We start from the raw sequence: 14,940 nt of genomic DNA, 5'->3' as shown, positions 1-14,940 counted from the left end.
ATTCTGGAGTGTGCATGTGGAGATTTGTGCTCATTCAGCCAAAGTGTGTAAGTAAAGTCAAGTACTGATGTAGGTGAGGTGAGGAGGCCTGGGGTGCAGCCAGTTTTCAATTTAGCCCAAATGTGTTCTATAGGGATAAAGTCAGAGCTCTATAGCAGGTCACTCAAGATGTTTCACTTTGCTCACAGGAGCACAGTCATGCTGGAAAAGATTCAAATAAAGAGAAATTGTAATATATATAGATATTGGGTGCAATTGTTTGCTGCCAACTATGTGATAACAGTTTGGGGTAGAATCACATATTACTGGTGCACCGATTTGTCCATATAGTGATGTAGCATATGTTCCTGCTCAAACGGTTATAATTTTTGTTTGCATCACTATATGATCTTTTGTAATTAACTGATTTGGATTTATTTCCCAAAATATAAAAAGAAAATCCATCATTTTAACTTGGGTGTGAAATGGGGTTTACACTTTCTCATTCCTGAAAGCAAACAATGCTATTAAGTACAGTGGAACCCGGTTATTTTGAGGGCCTGGGGGACGCCAAAGATAACCGATGATCGGGATAAACGAAAACCAATATGGCGGCAATATATTAACATGCTTGAAATTTCTTTATGTACATGATGTGCATTCGCGTGTTTATGGAGGTTTTTTTACTAATGCGGATAAGGAGGCGGAAGCCGAAGTAAACGCAAACAAAGTTTATTGAGAAAACTCAGGAGATAATCCACCAATACTTGTAGCGAAGCAGTAATATCCAGTGGTGCCCTCCGGGAGCGCGGTCCACCAAGTTCTGTGAAAGCAGAGACAGTGCGTGTAGAGAATCCACGGATCCGCGCTATGGAAAGCGCAGTGCGGGGCAGCGCCGGATAAACGTGGTGCAGACAGCGTGAACATGGAAAACAGCAGGATGGGGGTAATCCGGGGGGCTGTTGAGAGAATGAGGAGTCCGAGAAGAAGGGTACGTAACGGGATACATATACGCGATTACACAGACCGCCATGAACCAACACATACGATCATGCACAAACAATAACGGACCGCGAGTGTGTGGAAGTGAGGGGCTTAAATAGGAGATGGGATGAGTGAGTGAATGAGAGTCAGGTGTGTGTGTGATCAGCATGACTGCGACGAGCTCCATGCGGGCGGGGCACACACGGGAGAAGAAGCAGGGTGCTTCGGGGGATTCCTGACATAACCGATGTTAAGTGGCAAATTTGCCCCCCAACGGTGGTGGTACGATTTGAACCCGTGCTTTTCCAATCCAAAATCCACTGCTTTAACCACTGAGCTCCCACTGCTGGACCCTTCAACAGAATCCAAGTTGCTTCAGGTCCAGTGTCAAGTTTGCACAGTATGTGGTGGTTTGGGGATTCATGTCATCTGCTGGTTGTTTTATCAAGTCCAAGGTCAGCACAGCCATCTACCAGGAAGTTTTAGAGCACTTCTGCTGACCAGCTTTATGGACCTGCCCACACTGCCAGCAAGCAGCAAATGTTGGTTAAATGACCATGGTCTCAAACTCACCAGACTTGAACCCCATAGAGAATTTATAGGGTATTGTCAAGAGGAAAATGAGAAACAAAAGACCAAAAAATGCAAATGAGCTGAAGGCCACTGTCAAAGAAACCTGGGCTTCCATACCACCTCAGCAGTGCCGCATACTGATCACCACCATGCAACGCCGAATTGAGGCGGTAATTAAAGCAATCGGGGCCACAACCAAGATTTGAGTACATATACAGTAAATTAACATTCTTTCCAGAAGGCTAACAATTTACTAAACATGTTTTTTTGATTAGTCTTATGAAGTTTTCAATTTTTATTATAGTGAATTGGTGGGTTTTTGTTAATTGTGAGGCAAAATAATCGAAATGAAAAGAAACACTTGAAATATATCAGTGTGATGAATCTATATAATATACACTATATATAAGTTTCACTTTTTGTATTGAATCACTAAAATAAATCAAATTTTAAATGATTTAATTTATTGAGATGCACCTGTAACATGCGATGCCTTCATTCATAGAGCTACTTAGTGAGATTAAAAGTTATGGATAAATCAGTTTGATCTAGAAATACTGAGAAGTTGTGTTTCAAAAAGAAAAAAAGATTTGTGCCGTGTTTATCGATCTAATCACATTCAGCTGCCTAAGAGGAAGTAACCATTATAAAAGAATCATGTTTGAATTATATCAGTGATTAACAAACAAAAGATTCCACTTCTGCTTCTCTATTTTCATCTGATTCCTGTTTCCGCACGATGGGACGAGGTCGATCAGAGCAGACATGACTCGACACAAACGACACACAGTGCTGCAAGTTTTCAACTTTTATTTTCCTATAAGACGATCGCAAATATTAATAAAACACCTCAATTTCTTATCTCAAGTCAGTTATAAACAAATCTTTTGACAAAAAAGTAATACAAAAAACAAAAGGTAAAAACATCATTAAACATTTCAATAGCAAAAAAAAAACAAAAAACATTTCCATAGTTCTTTAGGAAATAAAAATGCAATATATTAAAAAGAGAAATAGAAGTATGCACATGCGCACACAAACGCGCACACTTACGCATGCATGCACACACTCATGCATACTGTGCGTTTCATAAAAACAGGGTCTTTAATGCTACCACACAAAATATTTCAGGGGAAAAAAATAACCTTTTATTTAATAAAAAAAAACAACAAGCCTTTATCATTAGTGCCATCAAGGCGCCATGGGGCTTTGCTTTGTGGAGTCATGAGTCAAGATATAATAAAAGGACTGATATTACAGTAGGCGCTTTTTCCACACCAAGACAACAAACTAATCCAAAATAAATTACAAAATTACAACCAAAGATATAATAATTGAAAAAAAGTGTCCTGAATTTTTTGCTTCGTTTCAACTGAAAATCAGCACAGACAGTTTCTACCCATTGTTCTTCACATGCACAGGAGTATTACAGCTGTGTGTAACTGCATGTAATTGATGTACACGCTGCAGAAATGAAATGATCCGCCTCAAACTGATCCTAACGCATAGTAAAATCTGATTACTATAAAAAAAAATTTGCAAAGCATCATGATACTCCTTTGAACAAAACGATAACATTTTATACATTTTTTTTAATAATTATTTTTATATGAATATTGAATGTATGCTTTACAAGCATTAAAAAATAAATGCACATTTTGTTGCAACAGTACCTATAACTAATAATAAAAAAAAAAAGTGGGGGAAATAAGTTTTAATCTACTGTCTCGAAATCTTTCTGTGATACTACAATAGTTGATTGGTATTCTCTCATCCATTTTACTCCACTGAATATTTAAACACTTTAAAAGAAAAGAGGGGGTTAGTAAAACTGCAGACGAAGCGCATGGCAATGATGACCGTTTGAAGATGAGGTCTGTTCGTGTCAGGGCTCTGGGTCTTCCTTCTCGGCCTCCTCCTTCATTTTCTGTTCCTGCATGCGATTGCGAACTGAACCTTGGAAACAACAAAGAGCTATAAGTTAATAAGCCACAAGCTTTTGGAGAACAAGAGAAAGACGAGTTCAAATCAGAGAGAAGTAGTGGACAAATCTGTAGGCAAGATTGTGGGAGTTATTTGTGCTTTCATTCATAGTTCCCTGGAGTAGAAGGTTATCGGTTACTTGCGTTTATTCTTCTCGTGTGCAGAAAGAGAAGACCCGGGGAAAGAAAAGGACTACCCCAGTTTTTATTTGGTAAACGGATAAACCGTAGTTATAGTGGCCCTGTGTACACTGATGCTATAATTACTGTACTCAATACAATTCATACACATCCACATCTATAACACCACCCAGATTTTTATGTATTTTGCACTGCTTATCCACTACACCATTTTTTGGCGCCCTCTATAACTCACATTCACACTACTGTACAATCCACCCATATTTATACTGTATGTACTGTATCATACATTTATACATGTACATAACTCAGGTAATTTGAGTATATTATCTTCTGACATGTCCGACGATTTACAGCAGCGGCGCTTTAACGTAATGACAAAAAAAGCCATACAGTCGTAAATAATGGCAAGACCTCTCATATTCTATTAAGTGTAGTGTAAACAAACTGCTTGGTTTTAGTGAAGCAAACACATTCAATGCAATATTTAGTTAATTATAACTAATTTTGACAATATCTTCTTGTGTATTAATAAGATAACAGCTTAACTCTATTTTTAAATTTTGAGATTAAAAATTGGGATACCAGTGCTGGAGAGGCATAAGTACACAACACTGGTACCCCAATGTATAAAATATAAATTTAACAGCTTAACTCTATTTTTAAACTATTTTTAATAGTACGTTGTTCAGTAGCTTGTGTCTTTAGGATCGAGCAGGATTGATCCTAAAGACATGAAGATAAAAGACTTAAAGATCGGACTTAAATTTTTATAGACAATATAAAAATGTGAGCCGCAGTGTATACACTAAATGTTTACCACTAGGGGTCGCTAAAGTTATTTCAATTAGTTGTATTATTTTAGTTCATTTATAACAATGATAAATAAATTAATTCTGAATATTAAAAAAAAATTATTCATATATAAGAGTATTTTCCTTAACTTTTAGAATTTTTTGCAGCATATTACGAGTGCGAACGCAGGATTTATTTGGACAGTTATCTTTATTGAAGCAATGGTCAAGGTAAGAATTGATTTTGTAATCTGTATCCAATCTCTAGCCCTAGATATGCAGGCCCACGTTAAATAGCCTTTAACAGACAATAAGGGCTTCATTTCAATCAGCAATACGAGTAAAAGGCATGAAAAATCATGCATAACTTCAATTCAATTTGCTCCTGTTGTTTGTTCATTAGTTAAAAAGATCCTGAAATGAGAACTCTGTCCTTGTGAACACTTGCATGTTGTTACAGGGTTTTTAATGTAATCAGTGAAACGGATAGATTTAATTGATATTTATATTACATTACAAACAACAGAATAAAATATGCTGCTGTTATTTGTTCATCAGGTTTAAAAAAAAAAAAAAAATTAGAACCTGTGCAAGTAAAAAATCCTAATGAATAGTTGCAAGTTGCAGCTAATTGTATGCATTCTGCTGTTTTTGCATTTATTAAAAACATATACAACTGCTTTTCAATGTTAAAATAGGGGTCTCCTGAAAAACAAAAAAGGTTGGGAAGGCCGCTAGCGTAGCTAATGAACTTCATAGAGAGACTTACTCATCTCAGCAAGCTTCTTATCCAGTGTGGATTCACCATTTGGTTTACTATAAAAGACACACAAAAATTGTTAAAAATGGATGACTATGGATTAAAAAAAATAATTTCATCTGTTGTAGACACTACAATATTCTGAAGCATTAATAAGGGGCTGACCTCCCATCAGCTTCATCCTGCCCATCCGCATCAAAACGTAAGCGCTTCAGAGGTTTGGGGATGGAGTCTCCAGCTAGGCTCCTCTTCAGAGGCCAATCTGTGCTACTGACCATCTGATTGATCTTCTGGAACTTGTCTGAGGTCTGCTTCCAGGAATGACAGACATGCTTAAGTTACACAGTTCAACATGCACAAATTGCAATGACTGCAATGAAAACAAAGCACAATGAGACGATAGCAAGAGAAGAAACTATTTACAGTTTCCTGTGTTATTATAACAGGAGCATTGCCATGCTGGAACAGGTTTGAGTTTCAGAGTTGAAGTAGACGCAAAATTTTATTACACCGCATCCCAAGACGTCATATACAATTGCGTGTCTCCTGCTTTGAGGTAACAGTTTGGAGAAGAACCACATATGCCAGGAAAAGATCAGGTGACCCAATACTTTTGTCAATATAGTGTTTCTACATAAGGCAGTATTAATACTACTATTTCCTAGTGTGGGGGGGGATAAATAAATAATAATAAATACATCTACTAAGGTACACTAATAACAGCAACTATTTGAAAATACAGTATCATTACTATTTCCCAGCTACAGTGCAGTAAAGTACAAAATTGACTCACCCCGAACGATTCTCCAATGGACACAAGGATCCTGTAAGAAAGACACAAATTGCACAATAACACAATGATACAAGTTTTAGCAATAACACAGTTAAGTTTGTTGTGTGTGTTCATTTGTTTCATAGATTTCTATCAAAATGTACTCTAAGACTGTTCCTGACCTAGACCGAGGTGTCATGGCTGCTGGGGTCAAACGACTGCTCTTTAACGGGGAGATGTAGAGGTTCCCACCAGGCACTTTAAGGGGGGAGCTGGGATACATGTAGGGGCTCCTGGGAATATGTGGAATGGGAGACAGGGGAGGCGGCTGAGAGGGGGGTGAAAAGAAAGAGAGTGAGAGACACCATGTCAATAATAGAAGCTGCATATTACAACATGGTGGTGTTATTATTTTTGTCCAACAGGGGACAGCACAGCACACAATTATAAACGATGCATTGCTAGTTACCCGAATAGACGCGTACTGCAGGATGTTCGTCTTCAACTTCTGCATGAACACCAAGTTGTAGAAGACGATAATGGAATCGTATTGGCCGTCTCTGATGAGCACACGCTTAAAAGTCTGGATGATGAGGAACAAACAACATGAGTGGCAATATCACAAGCAACTTATTATGTTATCTGTATTCATTGGAGAATATTCAAAAGAAAAAACAAATAAATGTTTAACGCAGACCTCCTGGTTTGTGTTGGGAAGCTCTTTGTATGCCGTGACTATTGTCTTGAAGCGCAAATCCACATTTTTCACCTTGCAAATGGCATACATGGCAGACATCATCAGCTGAAACAGAAAGGTATTGTCAGGATATCTTTAATTTAAATTAACCTAAAACATATCTACTGAAAGATGCGATGTAACTGAGAACATATTTAACAAAGTCCAAATATAATAGAAAAATGTTTATATAGAAAAATTATATATATATATATATATATATATATATATATATATATATATATATATATATATATATATATATATATATATATATATATATATAATTGTATATAATTATATATTTATATTCATCCTTGAAGCCACAGTTCTGATAAAAAGATGGTTAAATTACAATAAATAAATTGTCACGTGCAAAGACATTTTTATATACTGCTCGTACATACTGTGGGGAAAAAACAGTGTGAGAACTACAAGCTGGACACACTGCTTACATTAATTCAAGAAGGAACATCTACATTTCAAAACACAGCTGATACACAAGACTTATTATTAGATAATAAGTTAGAGTCATGAAGGCAATTGCTCATCAGACAAAATCCTCCACTATGTTTAGTGACTGAGAAGTAAACTTAAAATACATTAATGGAACAAAACAACTCATACCACACATACAAACCCAAACCTTTTTTAAACATTTATTAAAGAATGTATTAAGCAAGTCGAATTCTAGACAGTTCAGGCTAAAGTTTCTTGTCAACTAATTGGAGATTTCTTCCATAAATGTTAAAATGTTTTTCTTGCAGCAAATGACACTATATAAACAATAACATTGATCTATAACATTTTTTAAATCTGTTTTTTTTTGTTAGTTTTTTTGTGACTAGCAAGTAGCTGTTACTATATAAATGACAGGTTAATAAAAGCACAGAAAGCTTAACATTTCAATATTAATAGAACAGATCTACTGTGAGAGCCATAGTGAAAAACTTTAAATGTATTCCAAATGCAGTTTCCAAAACCATCAAACGCTATGATGAAACAGGCTCTCATTAAGATCGTCAGAGGAAAGGAACATCAAGGGCTACTCTGCTGCAGAGGATAAATTCATTAGAATTACCAGCATCAGAAACTAGTGATTTTTAGTGATGCTTCTTCGAGTTCAAGTTACAGACATACAAGGAAAAACATGCAGGATATTTAATAATGAAGGAAAAGTGAAGAAACAGATTAATATGGAAAAATTGTTCTACTTTTACGTTTTGAAATAATGAAATCAGTTAGGTGAATTTACAGACTACTTTTACACGTGGACTAGTCACTTTTTTGTTTCTTTCAGATTTAATGGCCACCCGCTGATTACAGACATGCTGGAATTTAGCCTCAGGTGAATGAACATAAAGTGGGTTCTAAGAGAATGATGATAAGGCTGCAGTGATTGTAAACAGTAACTTGAGAATTAAAAAAAATATAAACATGGTGAATGGGATGGGTCCCAAAAGAAACAGCTGAGAGCAGCCCTCTTGGAAAAATTCTAACACATGCTCTAAGTGAAGCACAGGGTAATACCTGGTCTAGGTGTCGGTCCTTCATTAGCTCATACTCATTCTGGAGCGTGTGCTGGAGCAGGGTCCATATGATGACCTCGAGCTCGGGATGAGAGGTGAGAAGTTGAGAGAAAAGCATTTTCAGTCGAAGGTAGGCCATTCTGTATACTATTTAAAAAAAAAAAAAAAAAGAACGTCACCAATTAGGATTATGTTTCAAGCCTAACAAACTGCCCATGTTCCGCAACTGAGTGGAAATTTACACTCAATGCAAATGATGCACTCATGGGTACATGGTGGAAACAATTTAAGTGTTGTTCCCAGCAATTATCGCTAGATCCGTTATCTAAAAGATAAGAGATGGTGTACATTTTTTATAGAAGAGGCTGAGGGAGTTGGAGCGATGCTGTCTGGTGCCTGGGGCAGGGGAATGTGATGGGGGCAGGGCTGGTATGTCTGCCTCTGCTACTGCTGCTGCTGGTGGTGCAGCAACTCGACGACACGGACGCACAGGAGACAGATATCTGTCAGAAAAAAACAGGATGAGAAGATACAGATACCCTTGGAATTATTTTATTTTTTTCCCTTGAAGAAAACATTTCCTGCATTTCCCCATTTCCAGTAATGACCCTCCACGGAAAGTACTTTTTTTTTTTTTTTTTTTTTTACAGTGTATACCCAAAAGTTTGTGGACATCTAATCATTACTCAAATATGCGTTAAAAATCCAACGACATCTGCTCAGCATTTACACTAGATTTTGGGGTGTGGAGTTGGAGGTCCTGTCCTCCAACCTTTTTAAACCATTTCTTTTTTGGGTGCTCACTTTGCCAAGCTGGACCAGATTTTTTAAAAAGACAAGAATTCTTAAACTAATAGAAACTAGTGAGTGTGACTATAAGACTTTGAACAAAGCTGAAGTCATCACAGTTTGGTCATTTCCTTTCTCCAACACACTAATCCCAGAAATCAATCTGTTTATGAGATCTGAATCAAAGCGATAAAATAACCAAACTATGTAGAACATTGGATTGCTCTAGTGCTCCCGGACCATCATCACTATCACAGGCAGGAAATGTTATTTTAGTTTTAGCTTAATCCGCTTAAAAAAGACAAAACAGGAAGCATAAAATCAACATACAAAAAGAAGCCCAGGGGCAAACTATAAGACTGCAGAGTCAAGCTGCTTTCTTTTGTTCTTTCAGTATTCAGATCTGCTTTTACAGGTGTATTTGACAAATATAACCATTTTGGAGAAAATGGTTAAAACACTTTATAAATATCTAATAAAAAAAATAATAATGGGGCAAAAGGTGAATTAAGTATAAAAAAAAACAAAAACATGTATATCACACAGGCAAGTGCATTAAATGGCCAGGGGAGAAAAAAAAAAGTATATACACCGTAATTTCCGGACTATAAAGCGAACCCATATATAAGCCGCACCCACTGAATTTTAAAATATTTTTATTTTGAACATAAATGAGCCGCACCTGTCTATAAAATAATCTAATCTAATCTGTCTACATTAATAAACTTTACACAGGCTTTAAGGAAAGACACGTTACACACGGTGTAACGGGTGAAATATGTTGCGCTTCCTTTAGGAGCAGAGCGGTGTTTTGGGAATAGCCTGGCACTGCATTTTTCCGCTATTACTGCGTGTGTTCAAGACCGAGGAATATGTCCTTATTATTTTCCGATGCTGATTTCTAAGTTTCTTTGACTAACCCGTTACGCTGTTGCCAAGAATAATAAAAAAGCACGAGTTTTGGAAACCTGTCTGTGCTTATATGATTTCTGTTGCAACTAAAGTTAGCGAGCTCTCCCTTCACCCAGACTCAACGCGTTACAACGGCTACAAACAGTAGCCGACCAAGAAAGTCATTGTTCACTGTCTTCCTCCTTCCTTTTACAACTATTTTCCACGATGCCGTGCAGCTCAGAACACAGGTGAGGGTTTTTTTTCGTTTCCGTTTGGAAATTTCATTGGTCTAATGTTATGGGGTTCAGTTTTTTTGGCTTGAAGTTTGTGAAACCGGGAAAAAACCCAGGAAAAATTTATAAATAAGCCACTTCGTTGTTTAAGCCGCGGGGTTCAAAACGTAGGAAAAAGGTAGCGGCTTATAGTCCAAAAAATACAGTAAATGAACATGTAAACGAGTCTAAATCCTGACCAGAATCACACATAATTACTGAGGTATCACTTGCTGAACTCTGGAGCATGCTGGACAGGTAACACAGAAGACTGAAGCAGGTGCAGAATGAAGAAGAGAGGAATGAAGTGAAAACAGTGAGGGGGTGAGAAGATTTAGGCCAAAGAAAACGACAGAAAGTATCCAAAGTTCGGAATCATTTCAAAGTAAAAACATAAAATAAAACACCGTACAGTGCGGTTCCTGTTTTTAAAGTCATTTAAAATATATTTTAATATTTCTTTTTATATACAGTACGTTCAAAAATTCCCGGGGCAGTGGCTGGTGGTGGAGCATTTTTTTTTAAAGCTGGCGATAAACAGATTTTGTTCGTGTAAAATTTCAACGGTTTTTCCCGGGAACGAGAAAATCACATCGCGAAACTGTGCGAGGTTTAACAAATAAATGCGTGAGTGAGAACAAGTTTCATTAAACGAATGGTTTCCCATAACCTACTCTATGTGGTCACTGCAGAGGGACTTTTTGAACGCAATTGCGTTTGTATTTTGATGTAATACGGCTATTAAATGCACTAAATGGGTTTAGTTTTCACCGATACTCTTGTGTGCAATTTCAGCAATAAATGATTTCTAAAAATAAAAAACAAATTACTTGTCCATTTGTCAAATTTTTTCCCTCTTATTTAGCATTGCTCTTTAATAAAGAAAAGGTATTTCTTATCTCATTACTCGATGAATCGTTGGTATAATCGTTAGAATGCTCAATTACTAAAATAATCGATAGCAGCAGCCCTAATACTGAACCCCAGTGTTTTTTAAGCGACAGGCTCCTGAGTGCCTGATGGTTTTGGCTACCCCAGGAAATGCGTTCTGGAAAAACCAGCTGAGCAAATCTCACTTCTGTATCTGTATCCTTTTTTTTTTAAATTTATGTCCCCAACTTTCTCTTGTGGTAAACCAGCATCAGATTTGGAAGACTGCCCAATTTGGTACAAACAGTCAACGTACAGATCAGCTGCCGTGTGGTTGTGCTGTAGTGGCTGGTTCAGGGTGGCAGGAGGTTCCGCTTGCTCTCCAGAACCGTCCTCACGCGACAGCCTCAGCAGCTCAAACAGGAGAGAACCCTAAAAGACAAACAAATGTTAAATTATTATTTTTTTTATTATGTATTTACTCCTTGTACATCATATGGACATGTGAATTAGCAACACACACTTAGTAATTAATAAGTCTGGAGATTTTTTAGTTTGTGTTACACAGACCCAGGCAGTCTGCTTTCTGTTCCTTAAAATGCATCTCTATGAGATTAGAGCTGTATGGTCTTTAAAAGTTGTGGTGTATGTTCGAACAGTGACCTTTTTTTTTTTTCCACTTACCTCAGTAAAGTAATTGTGTAATGATCTGCATTTGACTGCGATACTACAGTAACCTTTGCTTTTTCTTTTTTTTTTTTTTGTATACCCCTGGAATTTTTTATATACAAGTTTAATAATACGTGTACGAATACGTGTACCGTCTCACCCCTGGCTGGTTCTGAATTATACAACAGTGTTCAAACTACCATGACCAAAGACCTTTGTACAAATTCTTTGTCATAAATTTTGTCCTCGTCGGTTTTCTAAATCGTTGCTCAACAGTGTGATACTGTAATAGTTTTTAAATCAGTTGCCGCTCAAACTACACTACGATTAATAAAACTGCATAATATAATTAAGCGACATCAGTGCAAAAGCAAACTGCCTCAGATTAAACAATTAAAACAATGTACCATACATGAAAGAAAATTTATTCCTCATAAGTGAGTGTGATTTCCCCCAAAAGCTATTCAAAAGTTTATAATCATTTTTGCTTTATAGTTCAGCACAAATCTGGAAGCTACCACAGGGTGGAAACCAGTCACAACTGATATCATGGTTATGCATCAAGATAAGCAAATCTTAGTCATTTAGTTCCCATCAACACGATAAAAAAAAAAACTGGGACTCACAAACAATTTCCGTCATATCAGTGACGTGCCAATGTGAAACCACACTGCACTGTCAATTAGAGAACATTTACCTCTTTGGAAATATATATTCACAATGTACAATTATCAAAGTATAAAAAATTTCTTCAGGCAATAAATAAAAAACAATACAAAAAAACACAAATATTTTGCTTACTACTAACTGATATGGCAATAAAGAAAATGTTATAATTTGACTCATTTTCTACCAAATGATAATGGTGTTGACACTAATTTTCATTGAGTTTGTGTGCAATTTTAGGCAACCTAGCCCTGCTTGTTACGTTAGGAACAGCTTTTCATTTCTCGCTTTTTCTCACGACAAAACTATAGCAATCTCATAGAGTAAGGATAATTACTGTAAGCTAAAAAGGGTACTGAAACTCAGAGGCACAGGAAGAAACAGCTTAACGTGTAATGTGAAAAGCTCCTCCCTCCCTTTCGAGGCTGCCTGTCGATCAGCGCTCATTCCTCATTGCTTTATTGGCGAACAGCATGAACAGCAGCAAAGTGCCTCCTTCCGTGGCAGAGCAACGGGTGGGAAGCTGAATGAACATGATAAGATGTCAAAATAAACCCGATTTATTGGATAACTGAATGGATTAAGAAGAGGAAGGCAAAAAAGAGAAGGCAGCTGGATATTTATCTCAATGAAGAATCTCCAAATAGGAAAAGCAGAAAGATGAGTTTCAAAACAGTGGATTGAACAGCACTGGGTGTGATTTCCTGCTGACTGAACCACAAAAGAGGTGGAGGGGGGATATTTCTAAATAATCCTAGATGCAAAGTGCTTTGTGAATGTTTGGTTGAGCACGAGTTTAAAACCAGAAGCCCACGTGCAGGATCACACCATCAAAACCGCAGTAAGAACAAATTCTTTTTCTTCTTTATTTTATTATTATTTTTTAAAACCATCCCGCTGAGCAATGCTACATATCCAAATCTCCAATCAGGACTGCGACATCTGAAATGCAAAATCCTACAAAGATTTTTTTTACAAAATCCCAATAAAACCTCTATGCGTACTGCTTAACTGATCACTGAACTGATGATGCAAATCAATACCACTGAAGGGAACTGTTCTGTTCAGGATAACTTTAAATACATGCTATTCAGCTCAGCATTCAGCATCGTTTTCATCGTCGGACTGCTTTTCAACATCGTGGCTTTGTACATCTTCACTTGTTCGCTGAAACAAAGGAACGAGACCACCACCTACATGCTGAATCTGGTAGCGTGCGACACGCTTTTCGTCCTCAGCCTGCCGTTTCGGATCAGCTACTTTCTCAACGGGAGCTGGCGTTTCGGAAAGACGCTCTGCAAAATCTCCGTGTCGCTGTTTTACATGAACATGTACGGCAGCATTATGTTCCTGACCTGCATCAGTGCTGACCGCTTTCTGGCCATTGTTTACCCGTTCGCCTCCAGGTCACTGAGGACCAAAAGGAACGCGAAAATCGCCTGCTGCACGGTCTGGCTGCTCGTGCTCTCGGTCAGCTTGTCGGCTGGGTTCCAGCTGGAAACGTCCAGCACTAGGAACAACAGCTCCTGCTTTGATAAATTCAGCAAAGATCAGTGGCAATCCAAACTATCCAGTGTGGTGCTGGTCATCGAGACGGTGGGCTTCTTGATCCCGTTGCTCGTCAACCTTTTCTGCTCTGGGATGATCTTGAGGACGCTGAGAAAACCGGAAGCTATTAAAAACCAAGGGCAGCTCAACAAAGCCAAGATCTTGCGCATGATTGTCGTGCACTTGCTCGTCTTCTGCTTTTGCTTCGTCCCATACAACGTCAATCTAGTGTTTTACACGCTCGTTCGCACCAAAATCATCGATAACTGTGCTGTGGAGACTGTAGTCAAGACCGTCTACCCCATTACATTATGTATTGCTGTGACAAACTGCTGCTTTGACCCGGTTATTTATTACTTCACCTCAGAAACCATACAGAACTGCATTAAGCGCAAGTCGCATTCTCTAAAGAGCAGCAGGGTGCACTGCGACGGAATAAACGACGAGCCACCTGTGAGCACGGCACGGTTTCTGATAGCCAAGTTAATATTTAACGAATCTACAGTATGAGGAAACAAAGACGCGGAGAACAACATGTTCCAGTGTGCACTCGAAATTGTATAAGAAAGTTTATTTATTACTTGTGTATGGACGGCAAATTTGTTCCCCCCCCCCATGATAACATGAGCATCTTTATACTTTTCAAAATGCAATACAAGGTGGTTTTACAATCGGTTCCCAGGCTTTTATCCATTTAAATGTATTTTATTTTGTAAAAATGTTGTGTAATTAAGCCAATTATAACCTGCTTACAACAAACTGACAATGCATATTTATAAAAATACAAACATTGTTGCTCACACATGCATACATGTATAGTTAATAGTATATATTTAATCTTTTTTTTTTTTATCTTGAATGCATATCCTTAACAAATGTTTTTTATATATATTATATATATATATATATATATATATATATATATATATATATATATATATATATATATATATATATAAATATAAAATTGCATTGCCGTACA

At 37.3% G+C, this 14,940-nt stretch overlaps 2 protein-coding genes across 2 annotated transcripts in view; one reads left to right on the top strand and one right to left on the bottom strand.

Moving 5' to 3' along the window:
• Nucleotides 1-2,329: 2,329 nt before the first annotated feature.
• The window catches only part of rb1 (retinoblastoma 1), a 38,840-nt gene continuing 26,229 nt past the window's right edge, over nucleotides 2,330-14,940 (bottom strand). The window contains exons 18-27 of the mRNA XM_083564860.1: nucleotides 11,392-11,507; nucleotides 8,599-8,753; nucleotides 8,252-8,397; nucleotides 6,683-6,787; nucleotides 6,455-6,568; nucleotides 6,168-6,313; nucleotides 6,007-6,037; nucleotides 5,379-5,521; nucleotides 5,223-5,269; nucleotides 2,330-3,492 (exon numbers count right to left, since the gene is read on the bottom strand). Of these exons, the coding sequence (XP_083420986.1) occupies nucleotides 3,422-3,492; nucleotides 5,223-5,269; nucleotides 5,379-5,521; nucleotides 6,007-6,037; nucleotides 6,168-6,313; nucleotides 6,455-6,568; nucleotides 6,683-6,787; nucleotides 8,252-8,397; nucleotides 8,599-8,753; nucleotides 11,392-11,507 (1,074 nt within the window). The 3' untranslated portion in view covers nucleotides 2,330-3,421. The remainder of the gene's footprint in view (nucleotides 3,493-5,222; nucleotides 5,270-5,378; nucleotides 5,522-6,006; nucleotides 6,038-6,167; nucleotides 6,314-6,454; nucleotides 6,569-6,682; nucleotides 6,788-8,251; nucleotides 8,398-8,598; nucleotides 8,754-11,391; nucleotides 11,508-14,940) is intronic.
• On the top strand, nucleotides 11,557-14,629 carry lpar6b (lysophosphatidic acid receptor 6b). Its single transcript, XM_083564926.1, has one exon. The coding sequence runs from the start codon at nucleotides 13,437-13,439 to the stop codon at nucleotides 14,466-14,468; it is 1,032 nt and encodes a 343-aa protein (XP_083421052.1). The 5' UTR covers nucleotides 11,557-13,436; the 3' UTR covers nucleotides 14,469-14,629.

This window comes from Silurus aristotelis, assembly GCF_946808225.1.
Source record: "Silurus aristotelis genome assembly, chromosome: 16".
NCBI lineage: Eukaryota > Metazoa > Chordata > Actinopteri > Siluriformes > Siluridae > Silurus > Silurus aristotelis.
This window is presented reverse-complemented; position numbering and strand designations above follow the sequence as displayed.

Bases quoted from the DNA above. Each gene is read 5' to 3' on its own strand.
- lpar6b (XM_083564926.1), top strand. From the start codon at position 13,437: ATGATGCAAATCAATACCACTGAAGGGAACTGTTCTGTTCAGGATAAC.